This window comes from Alosa sapidissima, chromosome 7 (genome assembly GCF_018492685.1).
Source record: "Alosa sapidissima isolate fAloSap1 chromosome 7, fAloSap1.pri, whole genome shotgun sequence".
NCBI lineage: Eukaryota > Metazoa > Chordata > Actinopteri > Clupeiformes > Clupeidae > Alosa > Alosa sapidissima.
Genome location: NC_055963.1, coordinates 31,544,934 through 31,566,416, shown reverse-complemented (window position 1 = coordinate 31,566,416; position 21,483 = coordinate 31,544,934). Strand labels below are relative to the sequence as shown.

The following is a 21,483-nucleotide window of genomic DNA, read 5'->3' as shown; positions in this document are numbered from 1 at the left end:
ATGTCCAAACAGGCCTTGGTCTACTGGTGCAACACAAAAAAGTCTTTCAACTTGAAGTTGGGTTTGGCTGGTTAGTAATAAGCCTAATTGGTACTATTTGGTTTTCACTGGGGGGAAAAACACACCATCTAACTTGCATGTCTTTGAATGACAAATTTGTTAAAGGACACACCCCTACCGCCAAGTCATAATCACCTTATAAGGCATATCACATCACATCAGTGTACAAACTAAAGTTTAATTTTTAACACATCATTACTCATTTGGCTTATGGGACAGTACATATTTCACAAATAAAATGTATTCATTAAACAGTTTATTGTTTGGAAACATCTGATTCTTTATTTAGAAGCAGGAGTGGCTGAGCGCAATAAGATTGCACAAGAAACAACTCACCACTGTTAGGCCACACCATTTCCTGTACCTGGCTGAAGACAGGGAAGCTGAAAGACACAACTAACTACTACAAGGTCCCTGACTGACAACTTTGTTTATCATTATTTGATTTTTTATTTCCCAAAACGTAGCCTAAATAAACTGTGGTCTCATTTTCTTGTTCCATAGGTTCTGCAACACTCTGATTTTTGAGAAGGCCTTGTTACCTTGTTGTTTGATATCATTACAGCAAGGATTCACAGGAAATAGAAACCTCTTGGAACATCTGAGTGCTGGTAAATAGCTATTAATGTTTTGTTTTTCATACCATCAGGAATGTATTATCTTAGTCAGCAGAGAAGTTTATAGTCATCATCCAATCCCATCAGATTGTGTACACATCATAATGTGTGTGATTATGCAACAGGAAAAGCATTATAAAATGTATTTTGTTCAAATTGCATCAGTTGCAAGATTTTAAAAGTTTGGCCTGAATGTTGAAGTAAATTTATTCATTAAAAAAGTAACACAGCATTGTTCTTCATAGCCCACTATCAATGGCTACTATAATAACGTGACGGCACCTGTGAAGTTTGCTAGTTGATTTAGAGAGAAGTTGAATGTGGGCCGCGGCTGAAGTGCCCTTGAGCAAGGCACCTAACCCCTCACTGCTCCCCGAGTGCCGCCGTTGTAGCAGGCAGCTCACTGCGCCGGGATTAGTGTGTGCTTCACCTCACTGTGTGCCGTTTGTGTTTCACTAATTCACCGATTGGGTTAAATGCAGAGACCAAATTTCCCTCACGGGATTAAAAAAGTATATATACTATACTAATACTATATGTTTTTCTTTCAAATTTTTTTGGACAGATAATATAACCATGGAACATAATTTCTTCTGACCAGCATTTTCAGGTGATTGCTTTTGGAAATAAACATTGGTGTACAAAATGAAGGCCTGCCAAGTGTTTTTAACACACACACCCAACAACATAAAGATGTATGACAGAACAGGGTGATTATATTAAAGATTATGTTTTAATAGTTACACATTTCACTCAGTGCAACAAGCGCACACAGCATGGTGACTTAAGAACTGGAAAAGAGATTGGACAACTTGCTTTGTAGGCAAACACACCCCCATTATTACTTCATTTAATTCCAGATAACTCCAAATGCACATTAAGTTTGAAGAAGAACAATGTCTTTTAAATCATATAGGCAAGACAATACATTATTTGGCAATTGAACAAAAAACCCAAACTTAAAATTCTGACATATAAATAGATGAATCATATTCGGGGGTGATATACATTCACTAGTTTCCACTTGAGGTTCAGTGTGAACACATAAAAGGCACACCATTTCATGATAAACAGTCCAGTGTATGGCTCAACATTCCCTCATATCAGGAAAGAGGATAGTGCTACACTACCAGGCACTTTAGCTGAGCAGAATTTGATAAGACATATATATATATATATATATTATAAGGGAGGCTTTCATTAACCTCAGTGGCGTCAACAAATTTAACAACAAACAGAAGTTCAGAGGGCTGTACTATGAAGCATGGTAACTGGTCAACCTGGGTAACGTTGGTACTAGTAACCGCTGATCTCTAAAAAAAACACTGCTGTGATGAGCAGCTATTGTTTCTAAAGTGATGTGTTGTTGTGATGTGTTGTTTGGACATCAGTGGTTACTCCTGAAGTTACCTGGGTAAGCCAGTAACCTTGCTTTGTAGTATACCCCTCAGGTTTTCAAAAGGCAGGAATGTCTGTGTCGAGAAGCTACCAGCTAAAGAGTCTTGTAAGTATTTGTTGTTCAAATCACGTGCAGTAGGTCATCAAAGTGCTTAAAGCAATGTGTCCACAAGCTCTGGTTACAAAAAGTTTTTAATTCTACAAATTGACCTTCTGAATTAAGGCAGTTCCTCTTGCTTTTTCCATGGAACAGGAGGGATGCAGCAACCACACACACACAGACAGACAGACAGACACACACACGCTCTATGCAGTAACATGCTGCAGGCCGGGATCAAGAATCATGTTTTGAGCTGGAAAAGAAAACAAACAGACACACACACACACACATATTTTTAGCCATCAAGCCAGATCAAGAGCGCACACATCTCTTTAGCCTAAAAGGTTGTTAGATGTCATGTTAGTGCATTTCTTCTCTTGTCTGTGTGTGAAAACAAAATTGTAATTACTGAGGTGACATTAACTGTTTTAGAGTTAAGTTCAGTACAACAAATCTGAGATGATTCCTTACTATATACAAACTCACAGCAAAGCACAGCAGCAGGGCTACGTACTGTACATCATGTGTCACCACAGTTTGGATTTTCTCTGAAATGTGGTCTAATTTTCAGTAATAACTTTACATCTTCACTGTAAAATGAATCACTGTGGTTCACAGCAAGGAGCTTCCAAACATTGCACCTTTCACTAGGTTTGATTCACACAACCAATTTAATAATAGTGATAGAAACTGAAATAGTTCTGGGACTTTCAAGAAGTGTTTAAAGACTCTGTTCACATTGCACTTAATTAATTCTCTTACAGAGTTACGACTTGCATGTTAACTCATTGAGTGCCTTTTCCTTCCCATGCGTTGAATGCCAAAAACGTAATATTACGTTTTTAGCTTCTTTTTTTTTTAAATTACGAAACTAGACACACCTTATATGTGATTTTGGGAACTCTGTGATTAATGGAAATGAAATATATGACGATCAAAAGCTCATGAAAACGCACAATCTGGACATTTTATCTGGACATTTTATCATAACTCGGTTGCCGCTTTGGGTCGAATCAGTGACGCATGCACGTCAGGTCAAAACCAGGCCATTTTCGTGGGTCTATTACTAGGTGGCAGTCTCGCCAAGTCTCGCTGATCACTTCCCGGAAAGTTTACACAAGTAAGTAACAGGCAACACTACATATTTCATGAAAGACGTTATATCTCCATTTCTAGAAAAAAACAGCGATTTTGATGAAAACTAGCCACTGTTTAGCTTGGGATTTCTCAGGAACAGAGGCGTGTAGAAATACACGGTTTGCACACACCGAGAGCTTAAAGTCTCACCTTTTAAACGAGCCATTGTATGTGTTCATAGCTATAACACAGAATATGCTGTGGCTGTACAAAAATCATCAACAATGGTCTAGATTGCTGGCACTCTAGGACAAAGCTCCCGAAAACAGCTTGGCATTCAGTGAGGTAATAGTGTTTGTTAATATGAAAACAAATTATTTTCATTGTTAATATTTGATATTGTTATAATTATTTATATTGCTGTTATTATGCTTACAGTTATGTAAGCTTTTCAACTGTATTTGAAAGTACTATTTTCAGCTAATGTAGTGTTTATATTCTGTAAGTCACTTTGTGTTTACTCACTGGTGTCGGAGTAGTCCCACTGTCTGACTAGACACCGTTTTCTGGGGTATTCAGTGACTTTAGCTGTACGCTTTCTGAATGGGACGGTGTAGGGGAGCTCCTGTTCTTCTTTTTCTTCTTATACCTGTAATCCCAAAGACAATGACAAGACAATGACAGGACAGGCCCAAGGACCCACACCCAAGTCGTGGCCTAATGGTTAGGGGTTCGGGCTTGTAACCGGAGGGTTGCCGGTTCAATCTCCAAGCAGTAGGAAAGGCTGAAGTGCCCTTGAGCAAGGCACCTAACCCATCAATGCTCCCCGAGCGCCGCTGTAGCAAGGCAGCTCACTGCTCCGGGTTAGTGTGTGCTCCACCTCCCTGTGTGTTCACTAATTCACGGATGGGATAAATGCAGAGACCAAATTACTTGTACAGGGAAGTATACTTGGCCGAGAAACCTGTGAAATGGTAAAGAAAAGATCTAAAGAGTGAAGTGGAGAGAGAAAAACTGAAAGACAGATGGAGCAGTGGTTAAAGTGGGATTTGGAAGGTGGGGGAACCCTCAAATGTGTCGGTGTAACGGGGAAAAATGAATACCCGTGGGACATTATATTGAGTATCGTGGTGTACCAATACTTTTTGGGACAAGATAGTGTTATGGTTTGTGTATCCTATAGCCTCGATTTGGTTTACCGTTTTGGTTTATGGTGTGTGTGTATGTCCTCGGGGGGTGGGGGTGGGTGGGGTTCTTTCTGTTCTGTTTAGACTACATTTTCCTGACCAATCCTTACCATTAAAGAATAAAAATGTTCACCCTCCTCCATCTTTAAGAATGAAGTTATTAACATTACCAACATGTTTTCCAATTAGGAAACAAGTATTCATGGACAATATTTTTTCTCTGTTAATATAGACAAGCTGGAGTGCTAGCGAGCTACCTTGCAACGTTCATCATTGACCAGCAGATGAGCAGCTAGAGTCATACTGCCATACTAGAGTCTTGTTTCTTTTAGTTGTATTTGTTCTGTTTAACTTGTGGAATTTTAATGTTACTTCGACTTAATCTCCACTTACTGTGGCTAGAACAGAACTGTAAATGCGTGAACCGGCATAGATGTGTTAAAATCCAAGAGGAGAATCATGATAACATAACGTCAGGAAGGGTGAGGGCATGTGTAGGGTACTGTATGTGTAGTGCATGTTTGTGAAGGCCAGGGGGCGATATTATTTTGATTATTTTGATTTGTTGAACACCGTGATCCTGAAGGAGAGCCAGGCTGCAATTTGCATGCAAAAAACTAATCTTTATTTATTAATTTATCTGAGGTGCTGGAACTGCATTCCGCCCCGTTCTGGCCCACTTTAACCCCTGAGCTAGACAGAATGGAGCAAGAAGACATCAAAACTGATTGGTAAAGAAATAGTTTAAGTTATACATGAACCCTGAACTCAACGGACAAAAGGCCACACAATCATCTGGGACAGTCAGGCAGACAGAGAAAGCAGGATGAGATTACGGACCAAGTGGGATCTTACCTGATGAAGATCCAGATGAGGCCACCTGAGAAGAAAAGAAACAGAATCAGAATCGGGGTATTTCAAGTTATCACTTTTTCATATTTATTCACTCAATTTACTCAATTAAAAGGCAAAAACACACAAGGAAGGTTTAAGTGTGGTTGTGGTTTAAGTGACAGCAGGTGCTATCACAAAACGTAAACAAACATATGGTGGGACAGAGCTAGAGGTGAGGTCATGTGCAGCTTATGGAACAGAGACATCAATGCAAGTGTACCTACCAGCAACAAAAAAAAGCACTGGAGGTAACACAACTGCTGTTAGGTTTAAGAATGGCGGTGGGGTTGATTCTGCTGGTTGAAAGAGAGAAACACAGTTAGTGAGAGAAGACCCCCCCCACCCCAAAAGAACCAATTATATGCTCAAACGTCCTTGCACTACAGAGGCAGCATCCACTAGGAACAGCTTGTTCACAGACAAATCCTCATTCCCCAAAACATGATGTCCTGTATTACAATTATAATGAAGTGAGAATATAATATTTGAAATTCAGGACTCATTAACATCAGCCATACTGTTGTTGGAGTTGCATTTCAAAACAGAACCATATCTGTTTTAACCAACACTGATTAGTGGTCCAAAACAGGATTGGCCATGTTCTCTGGAAACACTCACTATAACCCCTTGAAAAGCTTGAGTCTAACTACACCTAGGGTACCTTAAATTCAGAGCAAACATGCAGCACACCACCAGGGGAGGCCTAACAGGAAGCAGGGGATTCAGATATGGCACATATTTATCTCACACACAGCTCTTTGTCGCTGACCTGTACACTCTCATAAGTGATGCCCCAGCCAGCCAATAAAGCAGTCCATCACATGTTCATCAAGACATAGCTCAGCCAATCACAGCTGCAGATATGGACAACAAAGCCTTTGAAGACCCTCTATCAATAAATATGTGTATAGCGCCACCTAGTTAAACACAAAAAAGTAAAAATGAGGTGTTGTAATCGCAGGTATCTGTGACCTAACAAAACTGCACGAAATTGGAAGTGTAGGATCATTATGACTGTATGCACCCTCTGTATGCACGCCAAGTTTCGTGGAATTCCGTTCATGGGGGGCCACACAATAAATTCATTTATGTTACTATACACCAACTGGCCTGTAGGTGGCCGGAGACAGTTTTCTGTGAATATCTCGAGAACCGTAGGGCCTAGGAGGTCCACCTTTTTATGTATGTTGGTCTTAAAGGGGCATGTCAACCCATCCCATTACCACTTATTTCATGTATAGCGCCACCTAGTTAAAAATTAAAAAACAAAAAATTAGGTGTTTTCATCACAATATCTCTGGCTGACATGGTCAAAACTGCACGAAATTAAAAGTGTAGGATCATTATGACACCCTCCGAATGCATGCGAAGTTTTGTGTACTATCGTTCATGGGGGCCTTACATTAAAATAATTTATGTGTACATTTAGTGACGTACACCAACAAGGATTCCCGGGACACTGAAAGACTGGGGTAAACAAAACTTGGTGGGCATGTAACCCCACATGGATAGCATGGAACCGTCGTTTTTCGTTTTGATCTGTAGCCCCCCCGCTGGACTGGACCCCCCGAAAGGAGGGTAGGGCAGACACAGTTCTCTGTGAATATCTTGAGAACTGTAGGGCCTAGGATGACCATTTTTTTTTGGCAGAGCGGTACAAAATATGACCACTGCCCAGTCCAGCACATTTTTTCCACAAAAATAAATCACGTTGAAAGGCCTATATGATTCTAACTGTCTCACTAAATTGCATTATCCACACTCAATTCTCACTGGTATCTGCTAGACAACAAGTACCAAAACATGATTAGTTCATAGATTTCACATGTAAAATTCATTTTATACAAGCCCACCTCCATCTTGCCTGTTCATAATTCTGAGAAATTCTTGAATTGTGTGCATGTGTGCGTGTACATGTTTATGTTTATGTGTGTGGGTGTGTGTATGTGTATGTGTGTGCGTGCTTGTGTGTTTGCCTGCGTGTTTGTGCATGTGCATGCATGCGTACATATGTCTACTGTGTGAGTATGTGTCATATGTATGATTACTGTGAATGTATGTGTGTGCGTGTGTATCTGTTTGTGCACATGTGTGCACATGGAATGGGTTAACATGACCCCTGGAGGCAAACATACAGAACAAATTGGTCATCCTAGGCCCTACGGTTCTCAAGATATTCACAGAAAACTGTGTCTGCCCTACCCTCCTTTCGGGGGGTTTACTGAGTTGCTGAGTTACCAGTTGCTGGGGCCTCAGATTACTTTTTAAGTGTGGCAACACTATTCATATTTTAGTTTACCCATCACAAATATGGACAGACACAACATGACGTCATGGTACTACCAATAACAGTGAAGAACTCCAGCCATTTAGCTATGCAGAATGCAGCAAGAATTTGCTCAATAGGTTATTCCTGGCACAAAAGCAGTAGGTATATATATAATTGGTAAAATGCTTTTGTGCACATCAAGCACTAACAGCACAGGAAAAGTGGCACAAACGCTGCCACACTAGCCAAGGGCACAGAATTCCAGCCTTTGGGCTTTACTTCTGTGGCCCTATGAGGCCATCTCCAAGTTGACAGGATGGAAAGGCTAAAACACCATTAATGACATGACATGGCCTTTTAAAAAAAAAAAAAAAAAAAAGAGAATGAGAAAAAAAAAGTTGTTGGGGAGACATAAAAAGCAATCCCTCCACTGTCCCCATGCACTGGCACTTACACCCCAGCTTAATGAATAAGGCTGGGAGAGGCAAGAGCATAGAGCAGAAAAGGCATAGAGCAGACAAATAATTAATAGTCTTTTCAATATAGACAGACAAAATGTCAAACCTGACCTTTGAGACACACGGGAGGGTTGGATGACCACTGTCCATTAGATTCACATTTCAACTGAGGGCTGCCGACCAGTTTCTGCTCAGCCGGGCACTTGTACCCGACGACGGTCCCGTACCCATAAGAGCCGCCTGCCCCCTCAGTGATGGTGGCATTGGTGACACGTGGCTGAGGACACTTCACCTCTACAGGAAACAACAGTGATATGCATCATCACCACAGGTTAACAGTGAGAGAGAAAGAGAGAGAGAGAGAGAGAAAGAAAGAGAGAGAGATGTGTTAAAGCACTTGTGAAGTTAATTGCTTGGAGAGGCCTAATGGTTGACTATAAAGGTGCATAAGAAAAGAAATCGTGTGAAAATGACGGTGAAGAATTTCAGCAAGTTGGGTATATCAGATGTAGCAAGAATCTGATTTGCTCAAAAGGTTCTTGCTGGCACAAGACAAAAGCATGGGTTGGTGAATGCCAAAAGAGCATCTAACACAACAAGCTCTCAACAGCATAAGAAAAGTGGCACAAGAACTACCATACTGGCATGAACAGAGTGCCCAGAATTAACAAAAAGAGAAGAGGTGAACAAAAACAGAATTTCAAAAACAACGTGGCACAAAAACGAGGTGATACAAGAGCTACTGTACTGGCACGGACAGAGTGCACAGGATTTCAAAAACATTGCTGCCTTTGAGTTCCCCTTTTGTCACTCTACAAGGGCCAGCATAAAAGTGACATGATGGACAGGTTGAACTTTCAGACCTTCACACATGGGAGGGTTGGACGACCACTGTCCATCAGATCCACATTCCAACTGAGAACTGCCGACCAGTCTGTGCCCAATCTGACACTCGTATCTGACGAAAAAACCATATCGATAGGGGCCACCCGCCCCCGCAATGATGATTGCATTGGAGGCACCTGGCTGAGGACACTCCACCACTATAAGGAAATAATGATAGCATGCATTATCACCACAGGTTAACACACACACACATGCAACACTGAAGTCAATAGTCTGATGAGGCGCAGTGCTTGAATAAGGTGTAGAAAAACAAAAAAAGCAGTGGCCATAGCATTGACAAATTTCAGTCTTTTGGGTACATGAGATGCAGCCAGCAGCAAGAATGTGAAAAGGTGAAATGCTAAAGGGGCACAAAAGCTGCCACACTGACAAGGATAAAAATCCCAGAATTTCAGATGGTTTTGTGCTCCAGCTGTAGTGCTGTGAGAGACACCAAAATGAGCCTGTGTACAAGCAACAAGAGCCACACGACCGAAAGCCAGATGCTGCTGAAGTTTCAGACCTTTGAGACACACGGGAGGGTTGGATGACCACTGTCCATTAGATTCACATTTCAACTGAGGGCTGCCGACCAGTTTCTGCTCAGCCGGGCACTTGTACCTGACGACGGTCCCGTACCCATAAGAGCCGCCTGCCCCCTCAGTGATGGTGGCATTGGTGACACGTGGCTGAGGACACTTCACCTCTACAGGAAACAACAGTGATATGCATCATCACCACAGGTTAACAGTGAGAGAGAAAGAGAGAGAGAGAGACAGAGAGAAAGAAAGAGAAAGAGAGATGTGTTAAAGCACTTGTGAAGTTAATTGCTTGGAGAGGCCTAATGGTTGACTATAAAGGTGCATAAAAAAAGAAATCGTGTTAAAATGACGGTGAAGAATTTCAGCAAGTTGGGTATATCAGATGTAGCAAGAATCTGATTTGCTCAAAAGGTTCTTGCTGGCACAAGACAAAAGCATGGGTTGGTGAATGCCAAAAGAGCATCTAACACAACAAGCTCTCAACAGCATAAGAAAAGTGGCACAAGAACTACCATACTGGCATGAACAGAGTGCCCAGAATTAACAAAAAGAGAAGAGGTGAACAAAAACAGAATTTCAAAAACAACGTGGCACAAAAACGAGGTGATACAAGAGCTACTGTACTGGCACGGACAGAGTGCACAGGATTTCAAAAACATTGCTGCCTTTGAGTTCCCCTTTTGTCACTCTACAAGGGCCAGCATAAAAGTGACGTGATGGACAGGTTGAACTTTCAGACCTTCACACATGGGAGGGTTGGACGACCACTGTCCATCAGATCCACATTCCAACTGAGAACTGCCGACCAGTCTGTGCCCAATCTGACACTCGTATCTGACGAAGGAACCATATCGATAGGGGCCACCCGCCCCCGCAATGATGATTGCATTGGAGGCACCTGGCTGAGGACACTCCACCTCTACAGGAAACAACGGGAGCATGCATCATCATCAAAACAGGAAAATACACACACACACACACAAGGCAAAGTTAATAAGAGTACGAGTCACAGCCAAATCACCTGACTGCAGAGGCCAGGTGTGTGGTCAAGCAAACAGTGTGGAGTGGACCTTCAATCCCTGACCATGTTTGAGCTCTCATGCAGCAAGAGTTACAGAATTCTAACCAGACATGGCACAAACACCAACCTTTTCAGTCACTGCACAACACCTCACTCCAAACACATATGTATGACTCAGCTCAGACAAGAACTTGAGCTACACCACAGTCTACTGCAAGACAAGTTGGGGGCATTCAGCGCAGTTGATTGACAGTCCATGGCAAGTTGTTGGCCTTTAGGCCTGATCTTTGGCTGGGATCGGTTAACATCAACTATTCTCATATATTACCCATTATATTTTAACTATATGGGCAAAAAAATACCAGCAATCAAATGCAGCAAATTACAAAATCAAACAAATTATTTGTGTTTGCAGAAATGTGGTGCAAACATAGTTTACAGTGTCATAGGTACACGGATCTGGTTTTAATGGTCAGCACCATATTCTGCATCTTCAGTTTGCTGACCTAATTTATTATACATTAAAGTGAATATGTAAAATTACTATTTTGGTTGCATTTCAAAATAATCAACCATTATCTGTTGTAACAAATAATATTTTACCTTTTTACTATTCGAACATTTTATTTTTTATTCCAATTCACTTGGATCACTGAATTTATGGCAGGTAAACAAGACATTAATTTCCTTGATCAAGTATGAATCAGAGTAAGCCTTCAGTCCTATTTTACCTTCACATGTCAGTTTATGAGACCATCCTTCCTCCAAACAGACCATCTGGTTATTAGGAGTCATCATCCTGTATCCCTTGACACACTCATAAACGAGTCTGTTCCTTAAAGTGTAAGGCCCACTATGACCCTCAATACGTTTGGCATTCGGGATGTCTGGCCTCGGGCAGTCCACCTCTGTAGGAGATAGAAACAGATCTGTATTACACAATTTGACTGGGCAGGAGAGTAATGAAGTCGGTGTAAGAATGATAAACGTCACTTTAGGAAAGTATTCCCTGATCCAACAATTGCTTAAAGGAATATTCCACCATTTGGGGAATTACACTCGTTTTCCACCTCCCCTTGAGTTAAACAATTGAGTTTTACCTTTCCCCAGTTCATTCAGCTGTTCTCTGAGTCTGGCGATACCACTTTTAGCTCCAGCTCATTGAATCAGATTAGACCGTTAGCTTATACACAAATCCGGCGAAACACGGAAGTAAAGCAGCGCCGCCATTACTGCGTTGCCTTGCTGCTAAGGAAGTAGCGAAGTAATGTGTTGGTCCTGTAGGCGGCTGTAGCAGACGTTAGCTGTAGATGTGAAATCTTCTTCTTTTTCTTAATTTTTATTTAGTACGTATGCTGTCCAGTGATGCCAGGAAAAGCGTGTTGTGTGGTCGGCTGTTTTAACAACAGTAAGAATATACAGACCTAGAATTAAACCGTTTGTGAAATTCACAAACCTTTGTTGCACATTGAGTGCCCATGTTTACAGGCTTACGGATTACACAGAGTTGTCGAGTGGAGGACCAAGATGTGCGTTAAAAGTGGATGAAATACATACGATTAATAAAATAATCCTGAATACCTGTAAGAACATGTATTTAACTGCTACAAGTGGTCGTGGCTAATAGTTATTTGCAACTTCTGAAGCTTGTGATATTAGCAACACAGCTACTAATGATAGCATTCGGCTTATTGTTGTCATTAATTAATACACGTCTTAATACATTATGTTGTCAATAAATTACCTTCATTGGTAAGTTTTGGCCACTGCCTGACATCTACCCAATGTTCCCCTTCACCTGACATTTTTTCATGAGCAGGATCTCCTATTTGATATTCTCTTGACAGGATGCTTTCAATGAAAAGCCAATAGAAGGCACTGGCAAGTGTCACACCGTCACACTCCGCAGGCACGCAGTAATGGCGGCAGGCAAGATGGCAGCGCCCATAAAGTTTGCGGCGGATTGGTGTATAGTAGAGATGCTAACGGTCTAATCTGATTCAATGAGCTGGAGTTAAAAGTGCTACCGTCAGGCTGGATGAACATGATTAAATGTAAGAAAATAATATCTAGCGTAACTCATCTGAGGGTAAAATCTGAGGTTCACTTTGAATTACACTGCCTGTTGGCAATGTAAAATTCATGGGAGTATAAAATCAAGTATGGCAACAATAACAAAAACATAATAATATTTGAGAATTCCTCTGGTAAAAATGATACTTCTTGCTGAATTTCTGTACTGTTATTCCTGTCATAATAGCTCAACAACTCTGACGGTGCTTTCCTAATGAAAGGATGTCAGAGTGCATGTAACATCTGATACAGACTTTTCCTGTAATTTCTAAGGCGGCATGAGGTACCCAGTAAAGTAAAAGCAAACCCATTGATGAGTCAAACATACTTGTGCAACGAGGTTTTTCCGACCAGTTGCCATGTACAAGACAGTGCACATTGTTCTCCCCAAAAAGGCTGTAGCCATTGCTACACATATACTGCACCACATCGCCAAAATTATAATATTCTTCTGAAGGAAGTTTTAGGTCGCCATTGGTGACAGGAGGTGGAGGTGGACACGTCACCGCTGAAAAGACAGAGACAAGGGTTTAGACAGTGGACAGGCATTTCAAAGCAACCAATTTAATGCAGTAGTTTCAAATGAGCTCATTTTGAATCTCCAGTGCGACGTTTCCGTGATACAGATACCACACCGTGAGAACGGGCCGAGATACCAATATTTATCAATAAAGTACACAATCAAGTGTAGCACTGGTAGCACTGTTGTCCACGCAGAGGAATATGGCGGAAGTTGACTTTAGAAGGATGTTTGTCATCAGCGTTTCTTTGCAAGTTTCACTGAAATAACTTTAAGGGAATTCAATTATTGATAACTTCCTCATGTGTGTACGTTGACCCAGCCATGTCTGTGTTAATTTCTGTGCACATTGCCTGCCACGGTGCATATAATAGAGTCCATTAATATAACGTGATTAATATATAGTGAATAGGAGTGATTAATATATAGTGAATAGGAGTGATTAATATATAGTGAATAGGAGTGTGGTTCTCATACCTTCACAAACGGCCTCTCTGCCATTCCATTCTCCATTTGCCTGGCAAGTTCTTTTATTTTCTCCAATTATTTGGAACCTGAAATACAGCATGCATTCACACATTAGATGAGAATACAATATAATACACTTCTAGGTAGGGCTGCAACAATTTAGCGATTATTCAATTAGTTGTCAAATAAATCGTAAACTATTCTGGTAATCGGTTAAACCGTTTTTGTCAATTTTTAAGGAAAATACATCCTACAATACATACTCTAGCTGCAGCTTCTCAAACTGGAATATTTTCATCTTTACTTACTCCTCTATTACAGTAAACTAAGCTGAGCTTTGGGAAACATTGACTGACATTTTTTCAACATGTTCTGACATTTTATCAACTATGAAAATAATCGCTAGTTGCAGCCCTACCTCTAGTACCTAGCAACAATAGACCTTCAAAGGAGGAGCATTTGGTTGCGGCTGTATTGATGAACCAAACATTTTGAAAAAGAACTGAAATCACTACTGATGGACTCAAATGCACTGAAGACATGCATAGGCACCCATTAACACTGACCCAATGTTGCAGACAGCTATGATTTCGGCCCCAAATTCAATTCCGTCTGGGAACTGATACTCCCCATTGGTCACCTCACCAGGGTTGCCACAGGACTTTTCTGGAAAATATGAATAGATGTTTAAGCACAAAAGTGGTGGTGAAATCTTAAAGTTTTGATTTCACTTACCTGTGATGTCCAAATCCTGAACATTGAGAAGTTCTTAATTCTTAAATGCTCAGTTTGTTTGTTTGAACTAAAATTCTTGGTTTTTGTGATTGCAAATAGCTCCTGTTTTAAAATATGAACAGGAGCAATTTGCAATCACAAAAACCAAAACAGTCAACACATACATTAACCAATGTCCTTGTGACTATGTACTGTGTTTAGGCTCATGCCCAAATCTTAACGTTTTCACATCAAAATTACTTTAGTATCCTAGGATAAACACTCTTAGTTCATACTTAATGACATTTAAAGGTCCTGTAGGTGATGCTGAATGAAACCACGGAGAGTGAGCTCCCACATCCCTTCAGTGCTCCCCAAGAAACTCCGCCCTTCAGGCTGGCACAGTGTTTTGTTATAGATTAAGGGACAGGCTTACACCACTTTGTTTAATTCCACTTTATGGAGCCAGGGCTGTTTATGACGACGTTTTCTTTAATCTTATTTTTTTTAACTGTACTCCAAGAATCATGGATTTATCAGTGATTCCACACATTCAAGTGTTATACTGTATGTTCAGTGTAAACATTTTCTGTAATATGAGGTTACTTCGGCAGATGAAACTCTCTGGGCTTGGGCTCCACTGTCCACTGGAACAGGTGAGCCTCGATAATCCAGAACTAGGCTGATACCCGGGGTAGCACCGAAGTCGAATAGTAGACTCCTCTTCAAAAGTGTCCTTTAATATATAATCTTCGTGTACAACAGCATTGTCACTGGCAGGGGGCTTGGTGCATTGTCCTAAAACATATGAAGAGGAGAGACAGAATTCATATTTGATAAACATATTTATCCTGGTTGCACATGCTTGGCGACTTCAATTGCATCAGAAATAGAAACTAGATGTACGGCATAGCGGTACAAAATATGACCGCCGCTCTGTCCTGTACATCCTCTTCACGCTCAGTCCTGTACATCCTCTCCTTTCCATGTGTGTGTATGTGTGTGCATGCATGCATGCATGCGTGTGTGTGCGTGTGTCTGGTTGTGTGGATGTGTGTGTGTCGTGTCAATTCCTCTTCCATCTCCTATAGAGCTTCACCGATATGGGATTTTGAAGGCTTAAAACAAGTACGATATTTGAGTTTTTCAAAAACTGATAACCGATATATCGGTCGATAGTCATTTCTAACAAACACAATGTAAAAATGTCTCCCATTAAGCATCATCTCGCCTCTCGCCATATGTATTTGAATAGGGCTAATTATGTAGTTTCCTAATGAAAGGCTATTTTTTTTTATTTAAGAAATAAAAGACTGTATAAAATAGAAAGTAGTATAGAATAGTAAGAATATAAGAGGCCTTTGTTCTGTGATAACCACATTGCCACAAACTACATTGTGAACAGTTTATACTTAATGACTCTCTCTTAATGCAAGCAAAACATTTTACAAGTATGATCAGTTACTTTATTTAACTGAAACCAGACCCTTTTCAGTCGTAATTTGCCGGAAGTACGTCTGGGTTTTTGGGAATGAACGTTAGCTCAGATGCTCACATTTATTTCGTGTAGATTTAGGGCCACCAAGGACTGTGAGCAAGTCAACAGCATTAAAACCTAGCAAGCATAAATGTCCTAGCCCGTTGTTTAGGATGCATCGTAGACAGATATGCCCTGCTGTATATCTTCCATAGGCAAACCATCGCATTAGTGTTGTGGCTAACTAATTAGCTCCTGTCAGTGTGTCAGAAAAGAATGGGATGACAGTCAAAAGACTTGTATCAACATGAATTGTGGTTTATATGCCACACAAACTTAGTCGGGGCACATACACCACTAAATAGACCACTGTATATGTTAGTTTAAACACTCCAACTTTTTTAGCTAGCCGACACGCCAACTGCTAACATGTTTTGGACATTGGATTACATTGAAAACCTAGCCAGGCAGCTAGGCTACATGCTGCAACACAGGTATGAAATATATTATGTCTTAGTGACCTTGATTGATTCTATGAACATGAATTATTGTTTATAGGCAACATCAACTTAGTCGAGGCATAAAGACCCCTGGATATCTTCATTCAGTACATTACTTAAACTTTTGAACTACCTAATTAGTTTGCTTGCCACCACTGGCTAGACACTGCAGTCAAACGGTTAGCAGTTTGGCCGTCACGCCCCCAAAGAGAAATTTCGCTGGCCAAAATTCGCTAGGTGTTTCGCCATGTGGGAACTACCGTTGTGTTGTCGTTTTGGAAAGTGAAGTGGAACCAAGTCAAGTAATGGAAAAGGTAATAGGAAAGGCAATAATAGGAAAAGGTACAAACAAAATGGGTGCTTTCTGCTTGGCCCCCCAAAAAGAACTTTGACAATCTCTATATGACCGCTATGCTAGCAGAGGTCATAATAATCTCAAATATCTGTCAGAGACCTCAAACAGGAAACTAGAACAGGAAAGAGAACCACTCCCAATCACAATGACATCACTTTTTGTTTTAATATAAGAGGAAATTTTGCAGGTCCACCCACACAGAAAACAATAAATGGGCACACTTCCCACCCATGTTTCTATGTGAAATACTCCAGCTTGTTTCAAGTGTCATCACACCCCAGTAGCCTAAGCATATCAGATGTTTTTTTTAACGTCACTAACGTTACTGTTAAAAATGTGTGCATACTTGAACAGAAGGTTAAAAAAAAAGCCATTAAAGCAGACATTACTATATTAAATAGACTGATGAATTGGTTCTGACTATGTCCAGAAACGTAGACCGATTGAGTCAACTCACTAGGTTGACACAGGTATACATGAATGCCTTATAAATTACAGTCTATGCCATGGGTTTACAGCTTTGGGCCTGGAAGAAATTTCTAGTATAAACCATGACGGCCTAAAAGTACAAATAATGCATAATCATGCTAACATAACATATATCATATCAATATAAACCAAATGAATAGCAACAACATCAAAGACAACGCGCAATTTTTCAGAACTAATCTGAAGAGAAAGAAGACGCACATCACACGAAAGAAGGCACAAAGACAACATACTACAGAGCAGGAAACATCCTCACCTTTGATTTCAGAGGGAAGAAGTAACAAAATCCACAAACTTCCCAGGATATTCTTGATAAACTGCATTGCGTTCTTCGCTTTCCTAACCTATGCAGCGAACATCACCACCTTCATGATGTTAGTTTCCGATATCGCAACTAGCTAGCTAGCTGCTAGCAAGTTGACAGTTCACGGCTGATTGACTTTATAACCAACACCTACTGAGAGCTAACTGCTTTAAGAGACTTTAAAGTGATAACTAGCAATACCAAAAGCTATAGTAGTTGATGAATGTTAAAGTATGGCTGATCAACTTTGCAGTGTTTATCTGATGATGTTTAACATTAGCTGGCTAACAACAGCTGTAACATTAGCCTAATAGCTGGCTTATTTGGCTAGAAGCTAGCTGGTAGATTAATTAACCGGTTACCTTGTGATACAAGGTGGCTTTCTATCTTTAAAAAATATATTTTGAAATGTTTTTCATGTGAAATCTTTCAAAACGGGCTTCTGCCGATATCCTATTACAAACATTGGACCACTTGCTAACCTGACCTCCGTTCGCGCAGGGCGTCAACTGTAGCCACACCCAGAACCCTGGGGAAACTTCCGGTTTCTGAACTGGTTGCAGCAGCGTGAACCTAGCGAAAATAGAATAGTTCCGTTATTCTAGCGAAATTAGCGATTGTTCAGCGAAAATAAGACTTCCGGTTGAGCAGAATTTGCTAAATAAAAGTCGCGTAATACACAACGTGTTCTAGGCCTGTTTTTTAGCAGATTCGGTCTTTGTAGGTACGCAAACCCGTGTATAATTGCTCAAGTTCGATTGACTTGTCAGATGAAAAGGAGAATTTTGAACCTGTCGCTATTCTGAGTGTCTGCACGTAATTCTTCATAACGTACTGATTCACTAGGTGCAACACCCAAACGGGTCCGTGCAGACACTAATTACATACAGAATATCGGTCCATTTGATTTGCTTTATATCCATTTAATATGCTTTACTGTTTACAGGACACAAGACCAGAAATCAAATGCCTAACAATAAAAAATAAGCGAAACAAATGTGGTAAATGTTTTGTTTAAATATTATTTTATTGTTCTTCATTTCATTTGCAATAAATATTTAATAGGTTTAAGAATGTGTAATTCTATTGCATGAGTAGTTTCATTGTTTCCTTATCAGCAATCAGTTGTTTGTTTAGGCCTATTTAGGCTACACATAAATACTGAAGAATTAATGATACAATGCCGCAATTTAGAATGCACATTTATTAATAAAGCTATTAAAACAGTGAACAGCTGGAAGACACATGCATTATATTCAAAATCTGAGGGTCAAGTCACAGTAACGTCGTACAGCACTGAAATGTAGAGTAGTTTAAAAACAAAAGAGACAGTACAAAACATGCACATGTATTAATTAAGATGATGTTTTAACCCCATGTTAGTGGTATAAAATCAATACTTTTGTTAATCCACACAACTTCAGTAATAACGAATTTGTGGTCATCTTATGCAGATGCTTGGTCAATGATGATGACCACACTCAGGCACTGGAGTCGTAGCTCTCATCCTGCGGTGCATCCTTCAGGAACAGTGAACAGCTGGAAGACACATGCATTATATTCAAAATCTGAGGGTCAAGTCACAGTAACGTCGTACAGCACTGAAAGTACAAAACGGTTAACAGTAGTTAAATATAGCAACAGACACTACGCCTAAAATAACACTAAGGCAGTTTACCAGGTAATTCAGTAAATGGTACATAAAGTTGCCTACAGTACATTATAATTTCCAAAAAAATACATAATAATTAGCCAATTAGTGACCCAATTGGCCAAATACTTTTCTACCAACACAAGGCAATGCCATGAGGAGTTGAACCCCACCCTGGTAAAACCAGAAGTGCCACCACCAGCATTTTTTGCCTTTTTGTAGGGAAAAGCAAAACCTGCATTACACACAATATGATACAATTAAGCCTAGTGTTTAGCTAATTAATGACATACATATAATGCAGGGAAAACGAAACCAATTAGCCTTCAAATGTAGACATTAATCAGTAAACTGAATTGTTTGTGTTTAAGCTGACATTATATGATAAGAAGCTACATGGACATAACATGCAAATGTGTGTGTGGTACCCTTTGGTAGCTTTAAAGTCAGGTTTCTACCAACATAGCCTAGTACATTATTCCGAGAGCTGAAGGACCTTACAGTGCATACAACTGGCACTAAACAAATACAATGTACTTCAGAAATTATGTCTAAATAAACTACATAGTCCATTCCTTGTCTCACCAGCTGGGAGGACCAGAGAAGCTTCATGTCTAACCTGCTAACGCAGGGAATAGGCAGTTATACACTTTCAGGCAATAATAATAATACAAATATGTGACCTGAGAGTGCTAGGCTACCACTCATGACACTCTGTACAACTTGTGGCAAGTGTCTGCATCACATAGGCCTAATTCACACTGAACCAGAGTATTGAAGAGTATTCAGATAGAAAAAGAGTATTCATATTAAGGTAGGTAATAGTATAGTATAGTATACATCGCCAGGTACGTTGCATATTTCCTTAAGTCTGTAGAATATTTAAGCCTATGCTTATGCTGGTTTAATTTAACAGGCAGACATGGATGTCTTCTATGTTCACATTAACGCTCTGGGATTTGTTTCCCTGTGACATATTGATTTAAGATCATAGGTGAAATGATACCGTTGTTATCATGACGTTTATCACGTTATGATCTCTATTTACATCGTCTGCCTTTATACCCAGATCTCGATGGCAAAGAATGGTCCAATAATGTCCATGTGTTGGTGTCTGACATCAAAACGCAAAAGAGCTGCTGCACTACAGGAATTCAGCAATCTTTTTCACACCACACATAGCCTGACAATTACAAAACACTTGTAACCATGTATGACTTGCCCTTCCTCCAACTGTTCCTACACCTGTTATCTTCCTATCCTGACTGTCTGGTCTTATGCCTTTTTTTTCCCTTATGGTTTCTTCTCTCTGCCCAGTTAATGCTTAGGGATGGCGGAGCACATCTACACCCAGAAGGTGGTAAACAATGCCAAGTTGGACAGATTTGGGGCAAAGTTTCCTTTTTCGACTAAGCCTTATATGCGCTTGCTTCTCATTTAACCCAGCGTTTCTCAAACTTTTTCAGACCAAGGACCACTTAACCAATAAAAAGAAACCTCACGGACCACCTAGCTAAAACAGTAGACCTACTTCAACAGTATATTACACAGTAGGCCTACTCACTGAGCCACCTTGCTTATTGTATTTGCACCTTGCTTATTGTGCCAGAGGATTCATATGATTTAAACTGCATGGCGTAGCTTACATAGGCAGTGTTGCAGAACTGTTTGGATTTACATACAAATTGGTTCAATATTGCAAAAAACTAATCTATATTATATTTGACCACGTTTTCTCATGGACCACTTGGGATAGATTGCGGACCACCAGTGGTCCCCGGACCACACTTTGAGAAACACTGATTTAACCCACACGTTCTTGTCTGTGGTGACGGTGGAGACTGATAAGACCTTTTTAAATTTTGTGGAATACTCGGTTTTTTACTCCAGCCTTCCTCTGGCTCTGTCTCAACTTGTTCCGTTTTCATCTTTATCACAAAACTGCCTTTCTCGGGCCTAAATGTATGGGGTACATAAGGTCTGCTGGATCATTGTGGTTACCTAGATGGATAGATGAAACACCCTCTACAATATTGTTCTATCGTATTATTTTGTTCAGCACAAAGCCGTAGGAGTTTTACATAACTCTGAGGCAAATGTCGGCTCTGTGATGAGTGTGGTTTTAATAGCTAGACAACATCTACTTTTAAAATGGCCTTGCACCACCTTTCAACAGGTATCACCACACCCAACAGCAGGGATGTACAGTGCTACAAAATAAAAATTTGACCTCGAAACGCAAAAGAGCTGCTGCGCTACAGGAATTCAGCAATCTTTTTCACATCACACATAGCCTGACAATTACAATTATATTTTTGGAGCATGAAAACACCACAGTCTAGCCTACCCTAAAGCCCTTGTCCAGCAGTGTAAAACACTTCGGACAAGGTCCTCAAAATCCTTCCCGGGCTTTTCAATTGTGCG

The 21,483-nt window shown here is 40.4% G+C and overlaps 1 protein-coding gene across 8 annotated transcripts; it reads right to left on the bottom strand.

The window, feature by feature from the left end:
- Window positions 1–1,391: 1,391 nt before the first annotated feature.
- LOC121713717 (membrane cofactor protein-like) lies at window positions 1,392–17,938 on the bottom strand. Of its 8 annotated transcripts, XM_042098584.1 has the most exons (15): window positions 17,771–17,938; window positions 17,361–17,448; window positions 14,890–15,081; window positions 14,136–14,235; window positions 13,579–13,655; window positions 12,910–13,089; window positions 11,240–11,416; window positions 10,227–10,406; window positions 9,469–9,651; window positions 8,924–9,103; window positions 8,172–8,354; window positions 5,558–5,629; window positions 5,295–5,319; window positions 3,778–3,901; window positions 1,392–2,428 (listed from the first exon to the last, which is right to left on the bottom strand). In XM_042098584.1, exons 2-14 carry the CDS (start codon window positions 17,425–17,427, stop codon window positions 3,805–3,807), a joined length of 1,713 nt encoding a protein of 570 aa, XP_041954518.1. In that variant the 5' UTR covers window positions 17,428–17,448; window positions 17,771–17,938; the 3' UTR covers window positions 1,392–2,428; window positions 3,778–3,804. The 8 variants fall into 8 exon arrangements, 7 of the variants coding, with proteins under 7 accessions (XP_041954518.1, XP_041954517.1, XP_041954520.1 ...); XM_042098583.1 differs by having other exon boundaries at window positions 17,361–17,938; XM_042098586.1 differs by having other exon boundaries at window positions 5,558–5,626; window positions 17,361–17,937.
- Window positions 17,939–21,483: the final 3,545 nt, after the last annotated feature.